A 26,747-nucleotide genomic window follows, 5' to 3' on the forward strand; every position below is an offset into this window, starting at 1 on the left:
TTCAGAAAAATATCTTCGTCATTACTGAGAAAAAATAGCTTGAATATTTTGTTCCTTGATTTCTTCATGTAAAACTATATCAAAAGTTGTACGTTTGAGAAAGTTTATATGTGCGGCTGCATCTCTATTTAAAAAAAAATAGTCTCGTTTTTCGATAGATTTGGATTATTCAAAAAAAAAACTATATCAAAAGTTGTTATGGTAAATATAAACTACATCAAAGTTGTTTCCTTCGTTCGTTGTATGGTTGGGTTTCCAAAAATAAAACGCATGCAGTCTCTCTGTTGTCACGTTAATGACTAAAAATGTGTTGAATAAAAGACGTAGTTGAAAGCCCAAAAAGGGGAGTAGGGAATATGAGACAGATGTATGCTACCAAAAAAAAGATTGGAATAATTATATATTAAAGTTTTGAGCAAGGTATTAAATTTAGAATAGTGAACAATCTTTCAAAAGTCACTAAAATGCATTTCGTGCTGTGTACTGGAAAATGACACTTGACATATATATTCATAAATTTAAAACTAAAGAAATTTGAAGGAAAAAGTTACATTGAGCTAAAAAGAAAAGTTAAACGAGTAAAGTGCCGTATAATGGCTTGTTTTTGACAAACTTATATTAGAAACTCTTTTTAAAATAACTGTAGCAGATGATGAATAGAAACTAAAGAAGTCCCACAAGATATGAATTGGTGTAGTTCGATTTTTGTTTTATCAAATCTGATTCTAAATAGAAAATGTTAAATTTAGTTGAATTCAAATTTTATAATTTAGTTTGGTTTTGTGTGTGTATTCGATCGGAATTTACATTCTGTTTTGGATATGTTCAAATATTTATCGTTAAAGCCAAGCTTTTTTATATACAAAAGAATACAATAATACTAAAACTTCTCCTATAGCCAAACCAAATATGTCCCACAAAATATGCGTGTAACAGAAGTTAAATCACGAATTCCACTTTCACTTAATACATCAGTTGTCGGTTCCTTTCTATAAATAGAAGACCCCTTGGGAAGTAGAGAAGAACCAAAACAACTCACTAATAACATTCACAAGATCACCACTCATATCTATAATGGCTACTACTACCCTCACTCTTTTCCTAGGGTTTTTGGCCCTAACGAGTACCCTTAGCTTCAACGCTGAAGCTAGGCCTCAACCAAGTGATGAGGATCTCGGTATCGTCATTGGCCCTCACACTACGTTCGAAGAGGACCTTGGCATCGTGATTGGACCGGAAGAGGGCGAACCACAGGTCAACCTAGATGATGAAGACTTGGGCACCATCATTGGACCCGAGTTTGAGGTTCACAAAAGTGATTTCCCTGACGATTTCATTTTTGGAACATCCGTTTCCGCATATCAGGTCAATATACATTTGATATTGTACACATCGTATTCACATACATTGTAACATAGATAAAAAATCTTATCATGTTCGATCGGTTCCGGTTTTAGGTTGAAGGTGCTAAAAAGGGATCAGGGAGAGGCTTGACAACATGGGATGAATTTACACACATGTTTCCTGGTATAAGTTACATTTATTTGTTCTATGACTATAAAGTGAATTCGAAAAAAATTAAATATATCACTGTTGATGTGGTATCTTCCAGACAAGGTTGAACAACGTAGTGATGGAGATGTCGGAGTCGACTTCTATACTCGTTACAAGGTATGTCAGTGTTTACAGTGGGTTTAGATTTTCTTGAATAAAATAAATTTGTTTTTATATATATATTGAAAATATTGCTTGGGATGTGGTATTATAGGATGATATAAAATTAATGAAGGAGTTAAAAACGAATGGGTTCAGATTTTCAATCTCATGGACCAGAGTCTTGCCTTGTAAGTCCATCACACTAGTCCTTGTAACTAATCAATCAAAACCCATATTTTTTCTAATCTAAAATCTATATTGCAAAAAGTAAAGAATCTTAATATTTTCTTTTTAACTCATGTATGTGTGTTTATATGTTAATTTTCAGATGGATCAGTAGAGAAAGGTGTCAACGAGGAGGGGGTGAAGTTCTACCAGGATCTTATAAAGGCACTTACAGATGATGGTAAATCATTTTAATACTTATGATTCCATATATAATCTTGAATGTTTCGCCTAATTATTTCAACATGATTTGTAATAAATAATAATTAATTGATAGGCATTCAGCCAGCGATTACTCTATTTCACTGGGAATCTCCACTTGCTCTAGAAATGAAATACGGAGGTTTTCTAAGCGAACAAATTGTGTAAGTAAATATGTCTATAAGAATTCTTCAGGATTTCTAAATCATTCTTCTTGCTATCAATTAATTAGAATAATCTCTAATGTAGTGAGGATTTCCGGAAGTTTGCAAAGTTCTGCTTCGATAGATTTGGAGATAAGGTTAAGAACTGGGCAACGTTTAACGAGCCATCGGTATATAGTGTTGCTGGTTATTCAAAAGGTAAGAAAGCCCCAGGACGGTGCTCTCCATTTGAAGTCATCAAATGCCCCTCAGGAGATTCATCCGAAGAGCCTTACAGAGTTGGTCGTAACCAAATCCTTGCTCATGTTGCTGCTGTTGAAGAATTCCGAAAATGTAAAAAGGTTGTTGTTAGAAATTTTCATATGAATAACCCTAACCTTAAAAACCATAAACTCTATGTTATATAATTGTTCGAATTTATTTATTCGTTACGTTGAAAATATATATAGTGCCAAGAGGGAGGAGGGAAAATTGGAATAGTGTTGGTGTCTCACTGGTTCGAGCCTAAAGATCCAAACTCAAGTAAAGATGTCGAGGCAGCAAGACGTTCCCTCGAGTACCAACTCGGCTGGTGAGTTTTTGTTTTTAGAATGTTTGGTTATATAAGATGTGATATCTAATCCTTTTGAGCGACGTGTGGACAGGTTTCTTCGCCCTCTCGTGTTTGGACAGTATCCAAAGGAGATGCTAGAAGGTACCACAAGCCGAGTGAAGGCATTTACACCAGAAGAATCTAAGAGAATAAGAGGCTCTTTGGACTACGTTGGAATAAATTACTATGGAGCATTCTTCTCTACTCCACTCACTAATGTTAATTCATCGCAGATTACTTATCATTCCGACATGCGTGTAAACTGGACAGGTGCCAACCTTAGTCGATTTGACATGAAATGATTATTTAGCTTATATAATAGTTGAATAATTAACATTAGTTTCATTTTTCAAATAATGATATCTTTGCTTCTTCTTGGTTTATGTAGTTGACCAAAATCATTCACCACATCTCAAGGTACTCCGGATAACAACTCCTAAAACATGTGTGCATTTTTTTCCCATGTCAACATACATTATACAAGAACATAGGTAATGTATAGTGTATATATTTTCACTGGAACAAAATTTATCAAGAATTATGTTAAATTCTATCTACTTGTTTTATTTGGCTAGTAGAATATTTCAGCTGCAAATGGTTCTTTTTTCATTCTTCAGCCAATAAAATTGATAAGATACGTACAACCTATATATATTGTTTAATTTGCAGTCAACAGCAATGGGTATAGTGATATACCCAGCCGGTTTAATGAATTTGATGAGACATATCAAAGATGAATACATGGATCCAGAGATTTACATCATGGAGAATGGTAACCAATTAACAATTAATACACAAATATATAATTTGTAATTAGTACGATGATATGATGGTTTGGTAAATTTAATTGGTAGGGATGGACGAGCTCGATGATGGGACCAAGACCGTAGAAGAAGCCCTGAACGACTACGGGAGAAAAGAATTCATCAAGAGTCACATCTTAATTATGGGCAAAGCCATCAGGTATACCATTAACTTAATACTTTTACTTCATTATTTTCTTATAATTGCGATAGTTCACCAACGTATCTTTGGCCCTTTCTTACATTTATAATTAATTAACTGAATTTTGTCCGAATCAAAGATTATATACAAATTATGTTGATGGATGGTTCGCAGGATGTACAATGTGAGGCTGAAGGGCTACTTCATATGGTCGTTAATGGACAACTTCGAGTGGGAGAAAGGATATAAAATCAGGTTTGGGCTGTACCATGTCGATTTCGATGACAACATGAAACGATATATGAGGTCATCTGGGAAATGGCTAAGCGAGTTTCTTGATTCAAAAGAGTCTCTCCATAAATGCTACTTCGAAGGCCATCGTGAGAAAGGATATGCTCCCAAGCTGTCTGACAGAGAGATATATGATCGTGACAACTGGCGTATCAGATACACGAGCGATGTTATGTGAAAAATATGGTGAAAGTATGACATGATCATCGATATACACTATGCGCAAAATAATAAGAATAAGATCTGAGATGGTCTTATTTATGTTTTTAATGTATGTTTTTTTGTGTTTACGTTTATCAGTGTTTGTATGCACATACTATAATGAATAAGACTATTACCTAAATTTTCTTTTAATCTACGGCACACGGTTTCTTATTTTTGTTCTTATTCTCAATATACATATAAATTAAGTAACGAACTTTCAAAGTTAACATCTAGTGCTTGTGAGATGACCTGTGTGAAATAGAGTATTACTCCCTCCGTTTCTTAAAGAGTGTCGTTGTGACATTTTTCACACAGATTAAGAAAGTTGTTGAAATATATGTAAATTGTAATTAATTATACCTCTTTGACCAATAGTATTTTAGATAAATAAAATTATTTATAAAATCAATGCAGTTTGCAATTTATTTTCAGCTGAAAATTAGTATAATTTACTTTGGAATTGTAAAGTAACACTTTTTGTGTAACAAGAAAGTGAGTTTAGAGTGACATTTATTATGAAACAGAGGGAGTATGACTTTATTTGTTGATCTTAGTCTTGCCTTGGAATCATGAGGACATAGGAGTGTTAATCCATTGATTTAGTCTGCCACATAGACAGAAGTTTACTTGCGCTTATAAAGAACATGAGTCAACCAAATCTATTTCCTGAAGTATTAATCATCCCATGTGGATAGTCTGTACATTGGCACATAACATAACCACATAAAGAAACTACAAGGTACATTCAGGCATATGTGTAACGTTTAAAGAAAAACTACGTACATTCTACTAAAAAAATTAGAGAATCATGGGATATTGAATGATTTGAAACATGGAAGGTTGAATGAAAATGACTAGAATCGCATGGTTCAGATCATAATTTATCTCATTAAAGGGAGGAAAAAGAAAGATAAAATCAAATTATAACAAATACAGAAGAATCAATGCCAGAAAAAAAAGAAACAAACTTAAGAAATATAATGTATGATTATGAAGACCTAAAATATAATTAAATGGTGAACCATGATCAAGCATATATCCTCAGCTTGTTAATTACTTTAAAAACATCATCCACGTCATTGTCGTCATGTTCTTTGACCGCCTCCACACACCGCTCATTATCGTCCCCGAGACTGCCGTCGCCTCCGCCACATCCTTTTCTGGTGATGTCAGCAGCACCAGACTCGATTCTCATGAAGAAAGTGCACAAGAGAAGTGTTAATAGGCAACATATGATAAATTCTCTAGATGCAGCCATCGATCAATAATACAATAGGTCAATCAAAAACTGCTTTTAAAGCTTTGGTTATTTTCTTTTGTGTTCTTTTGTTATGTTTTTCTATTACATTATCTTTATATAAGAAATGGAATTTACTATTATTGGTATAGAGTTTTCCTTTGCGCTGGTCTTAAGGCTAACTATTTGTTGCAGTATTTTAAACTTGTTTTCTCTTCAATGAACCAATTATTTAGAAAATGAATTTCTTTAATTTGGAAACATTTAAAGCTACATTATTTAACGTACAGTTCTTTATAAAAGTCATTTAATTTAATGTACAATTAAGTGGTTAAGGGTTTCAAAACGTTACATACTTTACATTTTTCACACATATTAATAGAACATATTAAATTTTATTTATATTTTTTCCGGAATTTTATTTTATTTATATATGCATAATTTTTTGTGATTATCTTTTCCATAATTTTAAACCAATAAAAATCCAATAAATACAATTAAGTTTTTTAAAGTTTACAATTAATAAATAAAACATGCATTGAAAATGTAAAAAAAGTTTCTAAAATATGTAGTTTTATGAAATAGATAGAGTATCTTACATCCACGTTAAATCATCATTTTGTTGAATAGTTATTATATGCTTTGATGAGGAAGTCACAAACCCACTAAAAAGTTAATACTCCACCAGAGATCACTGATTATATGTCTACATCTAAATCCAGACATGTTGGGAAATTATTCTTGCGGTTTGTACATGTCTCTCGAAAATGCTCTCATCTTACTTTCTTTTTTGGGAAATATATAGAGTGAGAAACAGTACGGTTCACAATCCAAAAGTAGTGGAATCAGGTCAAACCTTGGATTCTTTACAACTCATTCTTGGTACCAACATTAACATCATCACCTCCCATGACTTCTTCAAGTGAGAATTCATCTTCCTCCATCATTTCACCTCCTTACGGTCCCAAGATTTTGTCTTCACGATCTCTGGTGTTTCACTAATAGGCAAGTTTTCTTTTCCACCAGCTCCAGCATCCCTTCATGTTGTAATGCTTTGAATCTTTTATTTACTAACAGCACTGAATTGTGAGCATATTGTTCACAAATAAAAAATGTTCTTAATGAACATGATACTATTTGTTCACAAATAAGAAATGTTCATCAGGACATCGACAAATTGATGCAGACTGCCCAGTTGACAGCTATACAAATAGATGAAAAACTGGTTAATTGAGCATCTGAAACTGGCTAATTGAAAGCCAAACTTTATCAACCAATTAAAAAAAAAGAATGTTCAATTCCTATTTTGTTTCAGCCATGACTGTCTTAAAAATCCAAAAGAAAAAGATAGAAAATATCCAAGCCCTTCTTTCAAAAAAATCATAAAAAGGGCAAAAAAAAAGATCTTCAGAGATTGTTAGAAACTCATAATAATGATCATGCATCATTATCAGATGAGCCCTGCTTTCCTGAGGTGTCAGCTGGTGAAGGATCATCGTCCTCTTTCTTAGCCTCTGAACTTGGATTCTCAGCCTCATTGGACAAGGCAGCTGAATCAGAGTGGCTTAGCTGTGATGAGTCCTGCACTTCTGACTTGTCCGGTCCACGGTCTTGTTTCTCAGTGTCCGAGCTCTTATTCTTTGCAGCAGGTTCATCACCATTGGAGACAGTAGTTGAATCAGAGCGGCCTGGCGGTGGTGTGATCCTCACTTGAGTTGAAACAGGTGGGGCATAAGCAGTAGGCAGAGAAGGCATGGTCAAGCCTGGGTTTACTGGCACTGGGTGATCAAACTTGCAGCTTGCTCCATACTTGCAAAATCCATAGGCCTTGAAGTTACCACATGCTGGTTGTCCCTGAACATAACAAAGGCATTGTCTCCATTGATGTTGATGAAATAAACAGAAAGATCTTGTTGGTAGTAAAACAAAGAGAGACAAAAGAACTCACTGGTCTAGCTGGGAGAACCACAGGGTTAAAGAGATTTGGTAACATCCTTTCTTTTGGATGACTGTATTTGCAGTTATCTCCATATTTACAGGTCCCATTTTTCATAAAGAAACTACACTCAGCTCTTTCAGAACTGGAGTCAATCTTAATTTTCACATCATAAATAGAGTTAGATCCACCCTGCACCACAAGAAGAAAAAAAAAACACACAAGATCTTTCAAATTAAGACAAACTCTTGGAACATTGGTCTCTAAATAAAGGGAAGGGCCAGAGCCACAGCAAGACAAAGAGAGAGTAAGGCCTCCACTGGAGCCATGACCAAACATATATAAGACATACCATGTAAGTAGACCAGCCCTGAGGAGGTGCAACCATTAAGGACAAATAGGCCTGAGGGTGAGGAGCATGAGGACGTGCCATAGCTTCATATGTTGCAGGAGGCAAAGACATGAGCGGCAAGCCACCAGCATAAGGAATACCAACAGAAGGAAAGCTAGTAGGTTGGACATTATGAGTCTGAGTCTGAGGATGATGGAATTTGCAGGCAACTCCGAACCTACACATCCCTTTCTGCATGTAATATGGGCATGACTTCTCACCCTGGAGAGACAAGGAAATATATAAAGTTCTTTGTACCAACCATGCAACTAACTGGTGATGAAAATGTAATAATAACCCTCACCTTCCGTATAGGATAACCGAGGGCATTAAACAGCACCGGTCCAGCACCATTCCTGTCCTTAGGGTGGTGATATTTACATGCTGAGCCATACTTACAGGCTCCTGTCTTCAGAAAATACTAAAGGAGAAAATTGTATATAGAAGAGTAATGTGTGGTTTGTTAAACATCTTCAGAGAGTAAATAAAACAAAATCTAATACTATTAAAAACACATTCGAAATAAGGAAAGACGCACAGACAATATATGGATCTGCACCATAAATGCCATTAAAGACTCAAAAAGCAAGTTTCAAGGACTATTGCTAACCCTACATGCTGCATTCACTCAAAGAGACAGAACCAGATACTCAAACTATTCAGACCAAAAGAAAATAAATACTATTCAGACCAACACAAGAATACAAAAATGATAAGCAAAACGTAAGAAGTGTACCTCACAGTCTGGCTGACCAATCCTCTCAGGCAGGTCCTCTCTGTGATAAAACACAGCCTGCAAAGACATTACAAAGTGTTAAGAGATAATGTGCAGACAAGAAGAGTCTGCCACAAAAAAGTATATCTCGCACACCTCTGGCACATGAGAAACAGGATGATTGTAACGGCAGCTGCTTCCATAGCCACACTTGCCAGTCCTCAGAAAGTAGTGGCAATCTCGCTCACCTGGACGATCAGGATACAGACTTGGTTCATCCTTGTTCTCTTCATTAACTTTCACCTTCGTCAAGGTATCTAAACCAAGAGAGAACACGAGATATGAACATCATAAAACTTAAAACAGCACCAATCAAACGTGAACAGACCAATCAAAATCTGAACTTTGAATACATTATCATCAGAGAACAATCTCCCGCGACGTGAGATCGTGATCAGAATCAGTGATCAGACAAGATAACTCTAAAGATCCGAACTTTTCGACGTATTGATCCATGATGTAATAAAAAAAAAGAAAAGAAAAGAGAGAGAGTACCTTCAGTTTTGTCGGAAGATGGGATTGACTCAGTAGAGTTTTGAACCTGCTGAGTTTCAGACATGGCTCGTTATTACAGGACAGACACGAAAGACTCTTGTTCTGGTCTCTTATCTTCTGAGAAGGGTATTTATGAGTATGCGAAGAAGAAGAAGAAGAAGAGACGATGATCACAATGATCAACACCTACTAATAACAAAGAGAAGATAAAAATAAATCTGTGAATATTATATAAGGAAATAGATTTGTTTTTTTTTTTCACAACAAATGATAAAAGAAGAAGAAAATGTTGAAATCTTAAAAAATATTAACTTTTGTTTGGTTCTTTCCCAAAGATAGAATTTTATTGTTTGAACAAATCTAAAAAAGAAAAAATCTTTGCCCAAATATTCTCTTATTCTCTCCCTTTTGCATTTTCCTTTTTTTCTTAGAATCTGAGATTTTCGTGGGTATTTTTCGGATCTTGTTTTTTTTTTGGTTTTTTCTCTTTCCCGATGTTAATGCGCTTCAATGTGAAAAGAAGAAAATAAAGACAGGAAAAATAAAAAAAGATTTAAATAAATAAATAAGAGTGCGGAGTAATGAGATTTTCCCTCTCTTGTACGGATTTACAAATTCTACCGGTCCCAAGAAGTGACAATATTACACCTATAGCTTTTTTTTTTTTTGTCACGGACACCTATAGCTTCATCAATTCTTTTGCAAGTGATTTATATTTTGGTGTCGTGGTCCGACCGGAGCCATCGGATCTCAGCCTTGTGGAGTAATACTGAAATTTTCTCTAACATTAAATAAAATGTATTTTATGAAATTAGTAATCTTAAATATTGGATTTTTTGTTATCTACTTTATTAAAACAGAAGTACACATATGGATTAACCCTACAAGTTGCACAGTATTTACGCCTAAATACCACTGAGAATTAAATTAAACTACCTAATTTAATGCTTGTCTTTTCCAGTTAAGTTAATGTGTTGTACTAATATAAATTAAGTTACATATTTTAATGTTGTATTTTTCAGTTGAGTTAATGTGTTGTCCTAATATAAAATTTAATTTTCTTTCTCTATTAAATCAATTTCGAAATTATTTATAATTTTATTAATGCTGTCTTTTCAGTTTAATAAATACATTTCCTAATTCTAAATTTATCATATTTAATGATAATAAAAATCGCATATGATATGGTAGGAGATCACTATCTTTTAATATTCGAACCATAACAATTTTTATGTTAAGTTTAAGTTTTTGCCATATATTATTCAAATTTATTTGTTATATAAATTTTTACTTTTATATTTTAAGAATTTTAATTTTTTTAAACAATTCAAATGAGTTATCCGAACCAGAACATGAACCGAAATTATAAATACCGAATGAGGCTAAAACATTTCACCCAAAAAATCTAAAACCCAAAGAGACCTTAATCAAATCCGAATGAATATCCGAACACCCATCTCTACTACAAGATATAGAAACTGAATCACTTTATTTATTTCAAAAAAATATTTTCCATTGATTTTCTCATTAGTCTACAGTAATTATGAAAACTAATTGTCAAAATCCAATCTGAAAATTATTGAACATGTAAGCCCATTTATAATGAATTAGCAGTTAGATCAAATATATATTATATTACATTTCATTTTCTTACAAATTATAATCTTAATTTTATATGTCACAAATTTGTTAAAAGTCTAACAATTATTTATTCTTACAGATTTTATAAGTAACGTATCATATTTAATAGCATACTAACCATATTGTGTATTTTCATACTTATCATTTAAAACAAAAAAACTAAAAACAGAAAATAATTACCCGTGCGGTCGCACGGGTCAAGATCTAGTAATAGATGATAACAGTATGACTAGATTTTTTATTATTACCATGAAAATTTCAAATTTAAGCAATATATTCACTTTATCCATATGTAAGAAATATATCCTTTTGTTAGATCTTAAAATTTTCAATGTAATACATATAAAATCTCTATTTAAAGTTTTATCTACTTTAGAGTATCTCCCAAACTAGCCTCATTTTTAGTCCGATGAATTTTAAGTTTGAATTTTGAGTGTAGTGTTCTCCAATCGTAAAACATTAAATTTAAGTTTAAAATAAATTTGTTTACACTATATTTCTTAAAATTGATTAAAGTTAAAAAAATTAAAATTTAAAATAAGAAAACACATTTTAAAATGTAATATAAATAGTATTAGCATTATACTACAATAAATGAGAATTGTAAAACACATAAATTGTAAGTAAAATATCAGATTATTCAATTTAAATATTTTTTGATAATCTAATACAAGATCAATTAATGAATTTTGAAATAATAAATTAATTAATTTATTAGTTATAAGTAGATTCGAAGCTTAAAATCTAACATTTTATATGTAAATATTTGTGAAATATAAATTATAATGACTAATTCTAAAAATTGAGGTAGTTATTTAAAAGATACATAACTGTAGGGACTGAAAAATATGAAATTTTAAATATAAAAAAATTGACCGTAAAACCTCAAATATATTATTTATTTAGATAGAATTAATAAATAATTAAATATATTATTTTAAAAATCATTAGTTGATCTGTATTAAAACATTAAAATTTATATTAATTAATTTTATATTTTAATTAAAATTTATGGTTTAATTAATGTTTATAATTTTATTTATTATAATATGATGTTAAAACTGTTTTTAATACTTTTTAACATATGTTTTTAGTCATCAAAGTATTTTTATTTATAAAAGTCTTGTAATATTTATTAATATTTGATCAATACAAGGACTATAATACAAATAAAAATTCTTTTAAAGTTATATTTAAGATTTTACCACTAGAGAAAATCATCCTCAGAAAATATTTATTGTCAAAATATAACTCTAAATGGATAAAATTTTGTGTTAACAAGCTCTGGATGTAAATGAATTTATACATCTTTAAAAAATATTTATTGTCAAAATAAATGTTATAGTTCTTAATTAAAGACTAATGTACATTTTAAATTATAAAGTTTTTATTTACTGTAAAACTATTTTTTCATCTGAAATATTGTTGAAGAATATTAGTTTGATTTTACTTTCACGAGAGATGGTATTACACTTGTGACAAGCCGACCTATAAAAACTATTACGACATTTGTTTGAACACATATTACAACAGTTTATAGCTCAAAAATTTGGAATAACCCAAAAAATGAAAAAGAAAATGACATGATGAGTGTTTTTGTCATCTTAGTATGGACTATGGAGTAGGGAAAAAAAGAAAGAGTGATTTACATAGTTTTTAATTTAATAAAAAGGTAAAACTATGATATATAGTTATAATATTTTTAAAGTTTTTTAAAAATAATAAATCATAAATTTAAAGTATAATTTAAGTTTTTGTTTAATTTGAACCTTTAATCTATGCATTTATTCAGATTTGATTAAGAAAATAGTTTTAACTAAGATTATGATTGCAACTCAATAGTTCATGCCACATTTTTTATAAATACATTTAAATTTTATTTTGTTTTTCTATTTTAACCTTTTTCTTTGTTTTAACTTGTTTGCGTCAATTTACTTATATAGTAGTTGTAATTAATATCTACATCATACATGTAAAACTACGTTATTGACTTATTTCAATCACATATAGGTAGACTGGACGACAATTCGATTGTATGATCGTATTCGAAAGAGCACAACCACCGATAACTAAAGTTCTGACTTCTAGAAATATCTCCAACCTTAGTTTATTTTTCATTTTAAAGTTCAGAGTAAAAAAATTCAAAGCTTACTCTATTTTTTATACTATAAAAGGGAATTTATTTTTTATTTTTATTCTATTATTTACTTTAAAATAGAATATCATTGGATTATAACTCAGTTCTATTATATAACTATTCTATTTTAAAAAGAAAATTAAAGAAATGAGCGAAGATACTCTAACATATGTTAAAATGTTTAAAATAGTAGTAGTACAAGTGTACAATCAATTTTATTTATATATATTCATATTATTTTTGAGATAAGTCTCTTCAATACTTATTTTGTTATATAGTATAAGATATTTGTATAAAGCACAAAAATTAAGAAAATGCACATTTTAAAAGATATTCTTTCCGTTTCATATTAAGTGTCTGTTTTAGATTTTAATTCTTGTTTCATTATAAATGTCGCTTTACATTTTCAATACTTATTTTACACAAAATTTTCATTTTGACCCTTATATTTAATTCATTAATTAATAGAAACCAAACAAAAATTACATTAAATAGGGGTAAAACAATAAGTTTTATAATTTTCTTAATTCACGTGCAAAATCCTGAAACGACATTTATATTGAAACGGAGAGAGTAATATTATTAGTAGTACTTCATTTGTTTCATAATAAGTATCGTTTAAGATTTTTACGCACAAATTCAGAAAATATTAAATTTTCTGTTTTACCCATATTGATATATCATTTTTTAATTAATGAGCTGAAAATAAATGTAAAAGTTGGAAAATTATTTAATATATGCATTCAGAAGATAAAACGATACTTATAATGAAATAAATTTTAAAGTCTAGAATGATACTTAATATAAAACGGAGGGAGTATAAATTTAAAATAGGATAACCAAACATAAATAATGCAGTAAAATACTACTTCCTCCATTTCAAAAGATGCATATTTTAGATAAAAAATTGTTTCAAAAAGATACATTTTTATAATTTTAGTGTAATTTATGTCAATTAATAATGAAAAATTGTGAAGTTTAAAACCTATTGCATTTTGTAAAATTTTATTGGTTTAAAAATATAGGAAATATAAATTTACAGAAAACTATGTATTTATTACTAAGTTTAATATGTTTTATTAAAAAGTGTAAATTTTTTAAAACATGTATTATTTTTAAACGGAGGAAGTATTAGTTTACAAATTTTTAATAAAATTAAATTATTTTTAATATATCCATTAGTTTTGAAACATTAAATCTTTTCCAAAATATTTTATATTAAGGGTGACAACTAGGTAAACATTGGGTTAATAAATAAATAACAATAATTAACATTTAATGCAGTTAGGCACGAATCTACCAAGCGGCCTTTCTGCTGTATTCCATCATTTTAAAAATAGACATAGAACAAGTGTAGACTATAGGTTCAGAGATTACATGAGGATTATTGTCTTAAAGCACTCTAATGTCTACGGATGATGATTATTTATTTTCTCCTCAACAATCAAATGTTTGTTTTGTTGTTTTGTATTACCACTCAAGTTTAACTGTACGGTACACAATTTAGAAATGCAGAAAAAATGAACAAAAAGTAGAAATAAGTATAGTCAAACTGGCTTTTGATAATTATATATACGAGGGACAAAAAACACAGAATATACACAGCCTTTGGGACCAAGCTAAGCCTTTGACTCGTACAATAGAAGAAAACAAAGTTAAAGAGGGGGCAAGATGGTAAAAATAAAAGATTGATTCAAGCACAAGAAATCTTCTGCATTGCAGTTTTAGCAGAGCCAGTAGGATCCACATGTGGGGTGAAGGAGAAGAAGAGGAGGTGGTGGTATTGGGAATAGCGTAAGAGCAAATGATACTGACCCGTCAATATAGTGCCACGTAAGCAGTTCTGAAAGGTGGTGATTGTTTCTGTGGTTACGTCCACTTCATACTTGCACGTGGGTTTTGAGACCGACAGGTTTGACCGTTTGATAGACTTTAACGTCAAGAGTTTTCCTCAGTTTTCAGGTATGCTCCCAATAAAATAAAGAGTCAAATTAACCAACGAAACTCTAAAATGTTGTTTTGGGTCTAACGTTGAAATTTATACTAAGTTAAAGATGTAAACCATTTTAGTGTGGTAAAATAATAAAATATATAAATGTCTTCGTCGTTGGTTTATCGAGAGTTACTCTAATGCTTAAAAGCTTGCATTTGCTTCATTTGAACTTGAATTTCATCTTCTTAATCATTTTCTCATTTCAACAGTTTCTTTTTAGTTTTGTCACTGATTCAATTTTACATAATATCTCAATTAAGGTTGGCAAACCATTAGTCAGATTTTATGGTTAATAATCTTAACTTAAAGAGGTCAGGGCATGGTTTAGTTAAGCTTTAGACCTAAGAAAATTAGTATTTTTATGGCATGATCCCTGCATGAGCAAACTGTATATTGTCGGGTGTACAATCTTCGTGTCCACAAAGCATAAAAAGGAAAAGGACTAGTCGAGGAATAAACCATAACAAGAGTAAAAATTATCTGTATCTATCCTTGGCAGACAGATTACATTGTTGTTAAAGTTGAACCTACAACTGCAAGATAAAATATCCTCGTTCTTTCCAAGCTTCAGCTGTACAATATACAAACCACGCCTTCTTTCCTTCCGAGATCTCTATATCATGTGGCACATCTTCTTTAGAGACTGGAGGTTTACGTACTGGACTTCGTTTTTAGCCCATTTAATTCAGGTTAAAAACCCAGTTAGTTCAGGTTAAAAGCCCATTTTATCGGTCTCGAGATCAGAAAGCCACAACCACGCCTTTTTCCTTTCAATATCTTTTTTTATTCAACGTTTTCAATTTCTTGGGTTTTCTTTTAAAGCTGAACATTGTATATACAGAATATTTTTACATATTATATTTTTAGGCTACAGCAACGGTCTTGCAGATTTTCAATCTGGCTCAAGCAACTTCATTGCGGTATATATACTCTCATGACTCCGCCAACTTTTCATCTCACATTGATTTCTTATTCATGTTTGAGCTACAGGATCACACATTCGTTAATTCAATAGAGAGAGTTAGACTAATAAGCCTGTTGACTTATTGCAAGTGGGATCAGCTGATCATCACATCCACTATTACGATTTAAGAAACATAAACCAACCACTTCACGTCTTCAGTGGACACAAGAAAGCGGTTTCGTATGTGAATTTTTGTCCAACGACGAGCTCGCTTCAGCTTCTACAGATAGCACACTACGCTTATGGGACGTCAAGGACAACTTGCCAGTAAGATTACTTCTCGAGATTGCATACAAAGAAACAAGTCTTGGCTACGTTGTTCAGTCTTTAATTACTTTGCGTTTTTTTTTCCCTTTCCAGGTTCGGACATTTAGAGGACACACTAACGAGAAGAACTTTGTGGGTCTAACAGTGAATAGCGAGTATCTCGCATGCGGAAGCGAGACAAACGAAGTATATGTATATCACAAGGTTCATAAATTTGAAAGCCTCTGCTTTACTTTTACAGTTATAGTTTACACAATATTGAATCTCAGATGTGTAATATCGTTGCAGGAGATCACGAGACCTGTGACATCGCACAGATTTGGAACACCAGACATGGACGATGCAGAGGAGGAAGCTGGTTCTTACTTTATAAGTGCTGTTTGCTGGAAGAGTGATAGTACCACGATGTTGACTGCTAATAGCCAAGGAACCATCAAAGTTCTGGTACTCGGTGCTTGATTGTAAATAAATATTTTCAAAAGATTTCTAAACCTTCTTGAATCAAAAAAATTCACCATTTAGTTTAGTTGTAGTTTAATAGCAAGTTATAGAGAGATTAATTTATCCAAATCAGGGTTCTTCATTTGTGAAGCTTGTTTGTATTATACGGGTTCCTTAATCTAGTTTATGGGTATAATCAAAATGTTGTGACAGATGATATAGGCGCTTCAAATGTTTATAAACAATTAATAGTAACAAATCTTCTTACATATATTTATATATATATATATATATATCTATATATTTTTGTTATTTTGTTATTACTATGATCACACCGTAGTTATTCCATGATCACACCGTAGTTATTCCGCTGTTATCATTTGGATTCAAAAACCTTGACTAACCTGCAAAGCGTTCAAACCTATGCAATGATTAGTCATTAATATGTGTGCATGTAGCAAGATCGTTTAGGGAATCCATGATAATTAAAGACTTAATTTGTGGATAAGGTTGGCAATCCACGTCTATTCATTCGTCTGGCGGACAGTATATTTTTCGAAAACTCCAAATCCATGTCTATTGACTTTATAGTTACTATATGATTTTTTTTCGTGCTTTAGTTCCACTCATACTTTATAGCAAATTATTTTCCGACAGATCACATATCTTTTTACTATTACATCATTCAAACATGTTTAACTCTAGAGTTATAAATAAATATGTGTCGAAAAAAATAAACGCATTTTGGTGATATAGATAATCAAATCAGTTTTTTCTAAACATTTCCACATATCAAAAATCAGGAGGTTACAAAGGTGTTATATAATACTTAATTACTCTAACTTAACTTATAAAAGTGGTATTGTAGTGTGTACACGTTCTCATTAAACGGCCATGTTAGTATTGTAATAGTAAATCCTTTTACATTTTGATACGTAACTACTCTGAAGTCTGAAATGGCGTGAAGTCTATGAACATGCATGCTTTCGGAAGTTTGAATCCCATGGCCAAGACGCTTTAGTTTTTTCTTGTTAAATCATAAAATACGTTACATCTGCTCATCCTAGTCACTATAATTATAGGTGGCTTGGTAAAAACATTTTGCTAAGCTTTTCTAGTTCTCTAAGTCCATGACTGTATTAATTTGTACGTTGTAACTAAGAAGTCAAAACCTCGTTTGATAGGAAACAACGACTTTTTCACAACGAGGGGGACACATGAATGTGTAATGTGTTACTTCCCTTTAAGCAACCATATCCATCAAATCCTTTTTTTTTTTTGAAACACAAAAATCCTATTATTTTAGACCACAGTTTTTCCCATTGATATTCTCTAATTGGCTTATCGTTTTTAAATGTTGTAGTTCAATAGATCTAATTATCCATGCTCTGCTTATGTATAACTTAACTACGTATACTTCTAAGTTCTATCTATATCAGTTGATAATTTCTTGAATGTATATAATTGTTTAATTGAAACACGCGAAGTACGATCGATCAGGACGTCAATAAAGATGTTGTAGTATAGTAATTTAAGTTCATTAGACCAGCCGCAACGGCGTTTCACGACGAGTCCTTAGCTCGTTAACATATGTTAACACGTGTGAGAAATTATTAAAAAAAGAAGGAATGGTAAGGACCAATCCTTAAATAAGGGGTTTACGGACTCGAGTCCGTATCGACGTGGCGTCTAGCTTGGCGAGTTTGTGTTTCGTGAAGAATAAAAAAGTCGTCATTCTCGTTTCTTCTTCTCTCTGGTTCTCCGCTTCTCGACCCTTGTGGTTGATCAAGATTGTAAGCTTAAGAGTCTGCACTTACTTCAATCTCTCTCCCTTGGTCGTTGTTCGATCCGTACATCAAAGGTAAGCTTTCATATGTATTTCGATGGAAAGTTGCTTCTTTTGTAGCACCCAAATTGGGAATTGTAATCTGTTCTTATTGGGTTTAAATAAAGTTGTCAACTTGTGTCTCGAGCTTGATCGTTGAGCTCTGTTTGATTCCTTAATCCAGATTAAAATTATAGAAGAAGCTCTCCAAAGTTTCAATCTTTATTTGTTTGTCTCCCACAGGACTCTCTATCTCTCTCTTGTTTGATGGGTGAAGAGATAATCGCAAACGATGAAAACATCGCAGAGACGAAACCAAGTTCAAAGCTAACACTCTTGCCTCTCGTATTCCTCATCTTCTACGAAGTCTCCGGTGGCCCTTTTGGTGTGGAGGACTCTGTCAAATCAGGCGGCGGTCCTCTCCTAGCCGTTCTCGGCTTCCTCATCTTCCCTCTCATCTGGAGCATACCCGAAGCTATAGTCACAGCAGAGCTCTGCCTGCCTCCTTCTTTGCTTCTTATCCTTGTGATGGTTTTAGCCACCGCTAAGACGTTTTTAATCAGCGGTGTGATCATTGTTCTCGGGTTCTGCTTGCACCCGTTCTTGGCACTTGTGAAGGAGAAACGATGGGCGAGATTCATCCCAGAGGAGACAAGACCAGTTTTAGAAGTTCCATCTGAGTCTCAGGTGGATGAAGAACATGGAGACGATGGGAGTTGTATAGTTTGTAGCACAGTAAGGTGTCTATGATTACAGTTTGATTATGTAAATGTGTACATCATAATCATTATCTGCTATGTATATGCAGTGAATGTGTTTTTGAAACATGAAACTGAAATAAACTGTTGTGTTTAGAAGGGTCCTCATTAACACTCATAAGTTACCTTTTTCCTTAGTTATTTCCATCATCATTTCAGTAGCTAACTTTGGGTGTTTGCTTCTAGGAAGTGGTATGGGTCCTGATTTCCGAGTTCTTGTTTGAAAGAGTAGGAAGCAGGCTGACCAATACAACCGATTGTACAAAGTAATCTTCATGTGTCTCTATTCTTAATCTACTTTCTTGGAATTATAGTACTGCATCTTCTAAAGGAGCAATGATTGAAGTATTCGAAGGCGATGCAAGAGATGTCCTATGCGAGGTTATTGATAAACACCATGCTTCTCTTCTCGTTGTTGGAAGTCATGGTTATAGAGCTATCAAGAGGTATACTTATTCTACTTTTTTTCTTTTTCTTTGTTAAGGATTCCATTAGCAGTCTCACCATTGTACATACCATTTAGATTAAGATCCTTAACTATTTAAACAAAAAAAATAAAAAAAAAAAATTAGTTTAATAATGCTAAGGATTTTATTAGCAGTCTCACCATTGCAGCTGCTCTTAGAATATATGTACAGCTCGATAGGCACATATTTGGATTTTTCGTTGTTATGGTAAAAGGTTAAAAGCAATCGTTTCACGGTAGCCACACACACACATTATATATATATATATATATATATTTTTTTTTTTTTTTTTATCAACTGCCACATATTTTCTACACATATTCTAAGTTAATATCGTATAATAATACTTATGTAGCTCGAGTTACGTAACCATATACTTATGAAATCTAAATGTGACCGTATTCTTTGTCTGTTTCCAACGCTAATCCAAACGTCGTGTATAAATCAAGTATATTATATAGTTCAACATTTAACTAGTATCACTATCAGTAAGAAAAACATTTAACTAGTACTACTGATTAATTTTATTCTCAGAGCACGAGTCGTATGATCTTTTTAACTTAGACCATCTTAAAAACACTCTATTGTGAAGGTTTTAAAACTATATTTGAAATTTAAATGTGTTCTTTTCCAAAAGTAAAATTTTAAACTTAACTTCAAAACTATTTGTGTTTTATAATATAGTCTTTATATTTATCATAATTAATTTAAATTTATAAAAAAATGTAAATAACTAATCACATATATAAAAATATTACAACATTATTAATTACTTAAAATGTTATATTAAATAGATATTTAAAATAGAATTATAGAAATAACATAAAGTGAAGTTTTGAAATTCATTTTTGGAAAGCAAAAGCTTCATATTTAAAATTATAAAATATTTTTTGAAGATATTCTAAATGCGGAACACTCAGATTAATCGGTAGTAGAGAGCTGCGAAGAAAAAATTGTGACTCGCAGCCATCACTTCCATGGACACCTTTTGTTGTTTTCATTAGTTATACAGGATATCACTGTCTCTGTAGAAATGAATTCAAAATATACCATGTGTTATGGTATATATATACTACGAAGTTGTTATTTAGGACGAAATAGTACGGATAACTCGTTTTATAAGTTTTATGTTAATCAAATCAAAAATATTTGCTATTAATGAAATAAAAGTAAATGTATTAGGCACATCATTTGGATTCAGTTTTTTAGACCACTTTAATATTGTTTGGATTTGGTTCGGTTAAAATTATTTCTATTCTAAGTAGATTTTATAATCTCTTTAAATAATATTCTGAGTCTAAGCAGATAAGGTTAATAAGTTCGAATAATATATAAAATTTAAAAAATTATGAATTTGAATATTTAAAATATTTATCTAGATTTTGAATACTAAGTATTATTCTGTTTAGACTTTTTTTTAGGTTTTCAAAATTTAAAATATCTATTCGAGTTTGGATCAGATTCAGATACTAATATTCAAAATACTTAATACAAATTTTATTCTGATATTTTCATAAATTGGACTAGATACACATTTAATTTTTTTAAATTTTGATATTGTTTAAATTTCAGGTTCAGTTTAAATTCAGTTAGGATTTACCCGTACTTATTTAGGTTTTTACATCCAGCAATTTTAAAACTCAACCTAACCATCATGAGTACATCCATCAGTAAAGCTAATGAAGATTTGAATAAAGTAAGCACATCCCAGTTGATTTATTACTAGCCATTAATTAATAAATAATAGGTACTAGACCCTAGTAATCATCCATAAATTCCTTAATGGTGGGCTTCACAATTATGAACTATTCTCCGGATTAACGGCTCTAGTTAATTTAAATAAGGTGAGAACATGGTCCTCGTCACGTATAAATTGATTAATAATTTTGATTAATTAATATGAAATGTAAGCCCTAGTTTTTGTAGCAATAATCATTTTCTCAATAATCATTATAAAAATTATTTGCTATACGTAGATATAACAAACATTTTTTTGAATGAATATTAACTCATGTCGTTGATAACAAAAAAAAAGAAGAATATTAACTCATGGATTGACGTTTGGTAGCAAAAGTTTAACAAAATTGGCTATTGTAATTCTTTTAATAGTACAAACAAATATTACCAACTAAAATACAATAACTTTGGGTTTGCCTGTTTTGACCAAAAATATTGGAAAATTTTGAGAAATATCACTTAAAAACTATTTTAGAAAAGTTCCCCCTTTTTTCAAAATATCATCTTACGCTTTATGAAAGTAGAAATTTGTGTATATAATATAACCTTTATTATGAGAATTTTGTTACAGAATTTTATAATTTTAGATAACTTATAATAAGCGTCATAACTACCTTATCAAATTTATAAATAAAATTATAATAATGTATACAAGTTCATAAATATGCATTTAAAAATTAATTTTTAAAATTCATAAAAATAGGCACCAGATAGTGATTTTAAATGGTATCATAAAATTTTTGGCTTTATATGCGTGTTCAATAAAACATTCTTTGAAAACGCCAAAAGATTGTTTTCCTTTTTGTATGTTTATGATACTTTATCGAATAATCTATCTATAATATTATTTGAGAAGTAAATTTGCTTATTTGTCATGTTTTCCATGGTTTTAGTTAATTTTGCTTATTTGTCATATTTTTATTAAGTTTAAGCTAAATTATCATTGATGTATTATTTGTTTTGAGCTGAATCACTAAATCATTAATTTAAAATAATAGCCTTGATGAATATTCTATATAAATAAAAACGAATTTATTTTATTAATATTAAATTTATATGTTATATTAGCTTTTCTTATTTATCATATTTTTATTAGGTCTTAGACTTTTAGATAGGTTATTAATTTATTATTAGTTTCTAACTATTCACTAATTTATTTTAATGATATAAAGTTTATATGTTGTAAATTTGCTTATTTGTCATGTTCTCCATGATTTTAGTTAATTTTGCTTATTTGTCATATTTTTATTAAGTTTAAGCTAAATTATCATTGATGTATTATTTGTTTTGAGCTGAATCACTAAATTATTAATTTAAAATAATAGCCTTGATGAATATTCTATATAAATAAAAACGAATTTATTTTATTAATATTAAATTTATATGTTATATTAGCTTTTCTTATTTGTCATATTTTTATTAGGTCTTAGACTTTTAGATAGGTTATTAATTTATTATTAGTTTCTAACTATTCACTAATTTATTTTAATGATATAAAGTTTATATGTTATATGCTATATTGAATAATTGATTACAAAATAATATTTTAGAAAATAATATTTTTATTATAAAAGTTAAAAAAAAATTAAGATACAAAACAATTTATTATTGAATATTAGTCAACCAAAAATATAAATATATTTTCTAAATTATCTCTAAGATATGAGTGTTTGATTTAACTATTTAAAAACATAAATAGTAATTTATTATGCTGGTTTTAGATCAATAAGACATAAACTAATAAGTATTTATAAAAAATTTATGTCCGCATGTGTGGGCAAGACACTTAGTTATGAAATAAAACTACGTTTCAAAAGATGAAATAATTTTTTTCTTGGCTTTACGTCGAATATTTGACCACTTGATCCAAATAATCGAACAATAATTGCTTCACTTTTTTACGAACTAATTTATTTTCTTACTAGTGAGGTTAGATTGATTCCATCCGCACTAGTAGTTTTCACAATTTGCGGCTGACCAGTCGGTACAGTAAATTATTCCGTATACATATAATATAACCAGTGTTTTTAAAACCGGACCGGCGAGCGAACCGGAAATATTTTGGGTCACGGGTCATTGTGGTTCGACCGGGGTCGATTAGATTAAACTGAATTTATTATTTTATAAATATTATATATTTTTTTCAAAAAGTAGTCATAATGTTTAGAAAACTTTCAAAAATAACAAATTGAAATGTGATAAAATAATATAAAAAAATTAATAGTTCAAATCTAAAGTCAATAGGAAAAAAAACATTTAAAGTTTATTCTCCAAATCTTTGTTCTTCTAAATCTTCATCACCTATAAAAATTATATACACATTAGTTACAAAACTCTATTTTGGTTGCAATTTGTGACAAATAAAATAGTATATATGTTAAAAAGGGAGAAAAAATAATTATTTTATTAACAAAATTTTAATTTTTATACGAACCAGGGTTTCGTCGGTTCGTTGGGTCACTCGGTTCCGGGGTTTTTAGCGGTTCAACATGGGTTTTTAACCGGTTCAACTTTAGTTGGGTTTTGACATTAAACCAACCCGGATAGGTGTCCGGTTTGCGGTTGAACCCGGTCCGACCGCCGGTCCGGTCCGGGTTTAACAACACTGAATATAACTGGGAAGGCCAAATTAAAACAGTTTTATCATTCCAGACGTCTATAAGAAGTAAACAATTATCAAGAAAGAATCGAGTTTTAGTCCAGATTTACATGATGAATCACCGTATATGAATAGGCTTTGTTGAGTTTAGTTTTGAAATGTCGACACTCGACACCCTGTTATCTTTTTGTTAGAGGGTAAGAAAAATTATTTGCCTTTAGCTTTGCCTATTTCTTCATCTATTAGTCTATATTATTAATCATTGAAATATTCCAAAATCATATTAAATCTAAATATTCCATCGTCGATTGTGTAAATGTGTGTGGATGTATGAGGCATTATTATCAGTCCGGTCCTACTAAGCCGATTCGATAAATTCGATCACAATTAGAAAATGAAGATTTGAACTTTTTAGTTTGAATCAATTTATTCTAACAATAGAAATATGACCGCAATATAGAATGAATATCTATGTTTTTGATCAAATACTATTAATATAGCAACAATATTTTTTCATAAATATAAAACTATTTATAAATATTAAAACTCTCACATCCGTATTCACAACAATCGGATCTATTCGAGCTGGTGATCTAGTAAATTCCACCGTTTTAGATTAGTGTATTTATTTGTGTATTCCGTGGTCTAAATGATGTCAGATTCACTTGTCTAATCAAAACGCTAAACTCAAAAAATTTAAATAACAAAGTAAAATTTTAAAATATCATTCCGATTATTTTCATCTAACTGAGGGTTTTGTGCCAACTATAAGGTGATAATTAGTTTGGTAAAGGACTATACACTTTTTACTTTCAGAAAATGCAAAAAAAAATTGTTATTATGGAACCATATATTTACTGTAAACAAAATGGTACTTAAAATAAAATAAAACATGGAAGCTTATTAAAAATATCATGTTAATCAAAAGTATAGCACTGATTATAGTTTCAATCAAATATTACAAATCTTTTGTTTGATTTAAACTTGCATTTCATGTTGTTAATTACGAATTAGAATATCTTTTTAAAAGACAAACAAACTTTCACTACTAAATATAAATATATTCGAATACTGGTGTATTTTACCATAGGTTCACATGGTTGGAGACAAAGAATATTTAGATAGACAGAGAATATTTTATACGATATGATTTTTAGTCTTGTCCTTTTGTTTTGAAGAGAGGTTGGAATGGTTGGATCGGCTTCTCTTCTCGTCTTCTCTTCTTCTTCCACACAGTGACCAACTCGACAACAGAGAATAATCGGAGAGATAGGAATGAAATTCCCACTTATTAATGTTGAGTCACTTACATGGAACAATAATTCAGACGTAAAGTAATAGTATTTTGGGCTTAGCTATAACTTTTTCATTTGACCAATTCAACCCTAAAATAGTAATTGCTAATTATGTCTACATTCTGCCATTCACCATCCAAAGCTTTCTTCCAAATAAGTTTTTTTTTTTCAAATAAGTACTGGACATTAGATTCTGTAATTTCGTTTATTGTAAAGTTTGGGGAGTTCATAATATAATAATTCTCAATTCAAAAAACCATAATATAGTACTTAAACATTTTTTTTCAAGTAGTTCAACTTATAGCATCTCATGGTGATCCAACTTAGTTTTTTTTTTGAAAAAGAAGGTGATCCAACTTAGTTTTACAAGACTCTTTAAATTAATATTGAATACGAAGTTGTAAATGATATCTAAAGCATGCTTCTGATGAAATGGTACAAAATACATTTTTGTAAATATATATGTTACAGTAATACTACCTTTAACATGTGTCAATAAAACCATTTTCAAAAGATTACTCTATTTTGAAAAAAATAGAATTGATCTTTTCTTTCTAATAATATTTTATTTTATAATAAAAAATAGATGATGAGCGAAAAAAAATAATTATTCTATTTATGAAATAAATCTATTTTCCCTAAGTGTAACGACATGGTGTTAACAACATTACACTAGTTAAGCATCAACATAAGAACTTGTATCTACTAACTTTTCCTTGATTAAAATGGTCATGGAATCTCTTTAAAGGAGTCTAAGAAGACCAATATTCACATTTTATCGAAAGGACAAGAACACATAATACTAATGGTGGTATCAACCATGTGAGGTGATGTATCTTTTCCAATACTAAGTTTTTTATAGTCCGAAAATTATTGTGCAAGGGTCATCCACCATCATTTCTTTTTTTTGTATGTATTTGTCTGTGGTCAATTATATTAGAAGCCCGGCCGAGAGATTGACACAGTTTGGATACAAACAAAAGAAAACAAGAGTTTCTTGCGTAGGAGCTCCACAGTGTCTGACCCTCTATAGAGATACCAATATCGGGCACTCAGTTACATGAATCTCATTTTTGAAACAGCATTATTCAATTTTTTTTTTGTCAATTGATTTGCATTAATCAGAAAATAAAAGAAAACAAATAAGTCTGGCCTCAGGCCCATACATTAGCCCATTACGGGAATAGAGAGACCCAAAAGAGAAGATTTTGCCAACACGTCGGCATCGACGTTTTGCAATCGAGGAAGAAACGAGAACGAGATATCGACAAACGCAGAAGAGATTTGATGGATATCCTGAACGATTCCATAGATCTCTTTGTTCTGCATGTCGTTGTTGATTGCTCGGATGAGCGTTGTGTTGTCAGAGAGCATCCTAATCTCCGTGAGACCAAGATTCACTGCTGCTATGAGCCCTAGACGCAAGGCTAGAGCTTCTGCTACGAGGGGGGGAGCTGACTAGGCTTTGGGTGGTGGTTCCTTCCTTGATTCTCTTGCCTGTGGAGTCCGAT

The 26,747-nt window shown here is 30.9% G+C and overlaps 4 protein-coding genes and 1 long non-coding RNA gene across 5 annotated transcripts; 3 read left to right on the forward strand and 2 right to left on the reverse strand.

The window, feature by feature from the left end:
- The first annotated feature begins 1,025 nt into the window (after positions 1 to 1,025).
- LOC108848257 (beta-glucosidase 33) lies at positions 1,026 to 4,428 on the forward strand. The gene is made up of 13 exons (XM_018621578.2): positions 1,026 to 1,365; positions 1,458 to 1,527; positions 1,613 to 1,671; positions 1,769 to 1,844; positions 1,985 to 2,062; positions 2,159 to 2,246; positions 2,332 to 2,587; positions 2,696 to 2,817; positions 2,891 to 3,108; positions 3,227 to 3,255; positions 3,508 to 3,610; positions 3,693 to 3,801; positions 3,958 to 4,428. The coding sequence occupies exons 1-13, from the start codon at positions 1,075 to 1,077 to the stop codon at positions 4,250 to 4,252; spliced, it is 1,794 nt and encodes a 597-aa protein (XP_018477080.1). The 5' UTR covers positions 1,026 to 1,074; the 3' UTR covers positions 4,253 to 4,428.
- Positions 4,429 to 5,285: 857 nt separating this feature from the next.
- Positions 5,286 to 5,587, reverse strand: LOC108853091 (protein RALF-like 17). Its single transcript, XM_018626551.2, has one exon. It carries the CDS (start codon positions 5,534 to 5,536, stop codon positions 5,306 to 5,308), a length of 231 nt encoding a protein of 76 aa, XP_018482053.2. The 5' UTR covers positions 5,537 to 5,587; the 3' UTR covers positions 5,286 to 5,305.
- Positions 5,588 to 6,726: 1,139 nt separating this feature from the next.
- LOC108849240 (zinc finger CCCH domain-containing protein 26) lies at positions 6,727 to 9,554 on the reverse strand. Its single transcript, XM_018622781.2, has 7 exons — positions 9,113 to 9,554; positions 8,714 to 8,874; positions 8,579 to 8,635; positions 8,147 to 8,263; positions 7,804 to 8,064; positions 7,464 to 7,643; positions 6,727 to 7,369 (listed from the first exon to the last, which is right to left on the reverse strand). The coding sequence occupies exons 1-7, from the start codon at positions 9,174 to 9,176 to the stop codon at positions 6,953 to 6,955; spliced, it is 1,257 nt and encodes a 418-aa protein (XP_018478283.1). The 5' UTR covers positions 9,177 to 9,554; the 3' UTR covers positions 6,727 to 6,952.
- Positions 9,555 to 15,797: 6,243 nt separating this feature from the next.
- Positions 15,798 to 16,775, forward strand: LOC108853329 (uncharacterized). Its single transcript, XR_001949713.2, has 3 exons — positions 15,798 to 16,114; positions 16,208 to 16,318; positions 16,403 to 16,775. It is a non-coding gene; the product is annotated as an uncharacterized LOC108853329 (long non-coding RNA).
- Positions 16,776 to 18,152: 1,377 nt separating this feature from the next.
- LOC130510593 (probable polyamine transporter At3g19553) lies at positions 18,153 to 19,275 on the forward strand. Its single transcript, XM_057007050.1, has 2 exons — positions 18,153 to 18,416; positions 18,624 to 19,275. Exon 2 carries the CDS (start codon positions 18,648 to 18,650, stop codon positions 19,128 to 19,130), a length of 483 nt encoding a protein of 160 aa, XP_056863030.1. The 5' UTR covers positions 18,153 to 18,416; positions 18,624 to 18,647; the 3' UTR covers positions 19,131 to 19,275.
- Positions 19,276 to 26,747: the final 7,472 nt, after the last annotated feature.

The sequence above is a fragment of the Raphanus sativus genome, chromosome 4 (genome assembly GCF_000801105.2).
Source record: "Raphanus sativus cultivar WK10039 chromosome 4, ASM80110v3, whole genome shotgun sequence".
Taxonomy (NCBI): domain Eukaryota; kingdom Viridiplantae; phylum Streptophyta; class Magnoliopsida; order Brassicales; family Brassicaceae; genus Raphanus; species Raphanus sativus.

What these genes read in the sequence shown, in the direction of transcription:
- LOC108848257 (XM_018621578.2), top strand. Translation starts at nt 1,075, where the DNA reads ATGGCTACTACTACCCTCACTCTTTTCCTAGGGTTTTTGGCCCTAACG. An exon ending in ATCATTCACCACATCTCAAG is followed by an intron (nt 3,256 to 3,507) that starts GTACTCCGGATA and finishes TTTAATTTGCAG; the next exon opens with TCAACAGCAATGGGTATAGT. An exon ending in ATTATGGGCAAAGCCATCAG is followed by an intron (nt 3,802 to 3,957) that starts GTATACCATTAA and finishes GATGGTTCGCAG; the next exon opens with GATGTACAATGTGAGGCTGA.
- LOC108853091 (XM_018626551.2), bottom strand. Translation starts at nt 5,536, where the DNA reads ATGGCTGCATCTAGAGAATTTATCATATGTTGCCTATTAACACTTCTC.
- LOC108849240 (XM_018622781.2), bottom strand. Translation starts at nt 9,176, where the DNA reads ATGTCTGAAACTCAGCAGGTTCAAAACTCTACTGAGTCAATCCCATCT. An exon ending in ATCTTCCGACAAAACTGAAG is followed by an intron (nt 8,875 to 9,112) that starts GTACTCTCTCTC and finishes CTCTTGGTTTAG; the next exon opens with ATACCTTGACGAAGGTGAAA. An exon ending in CTGTTTCTCATGTGCCAGAG is followed by an intron (nt 8,636 to 8,713) that starts GTGTGCGAGATA and finishes ATGTCTTTGCAG; the next exon opens with GCTGTGTTTTATCACAGAGA.
- LOC130510593 (XM_057007050.1), top strand. Translation starts at nt 18,648, where the DNA reads ATGGGTGAAGAGATAATCGCAAACGATGAAAACATCGCAGAGACGAAA.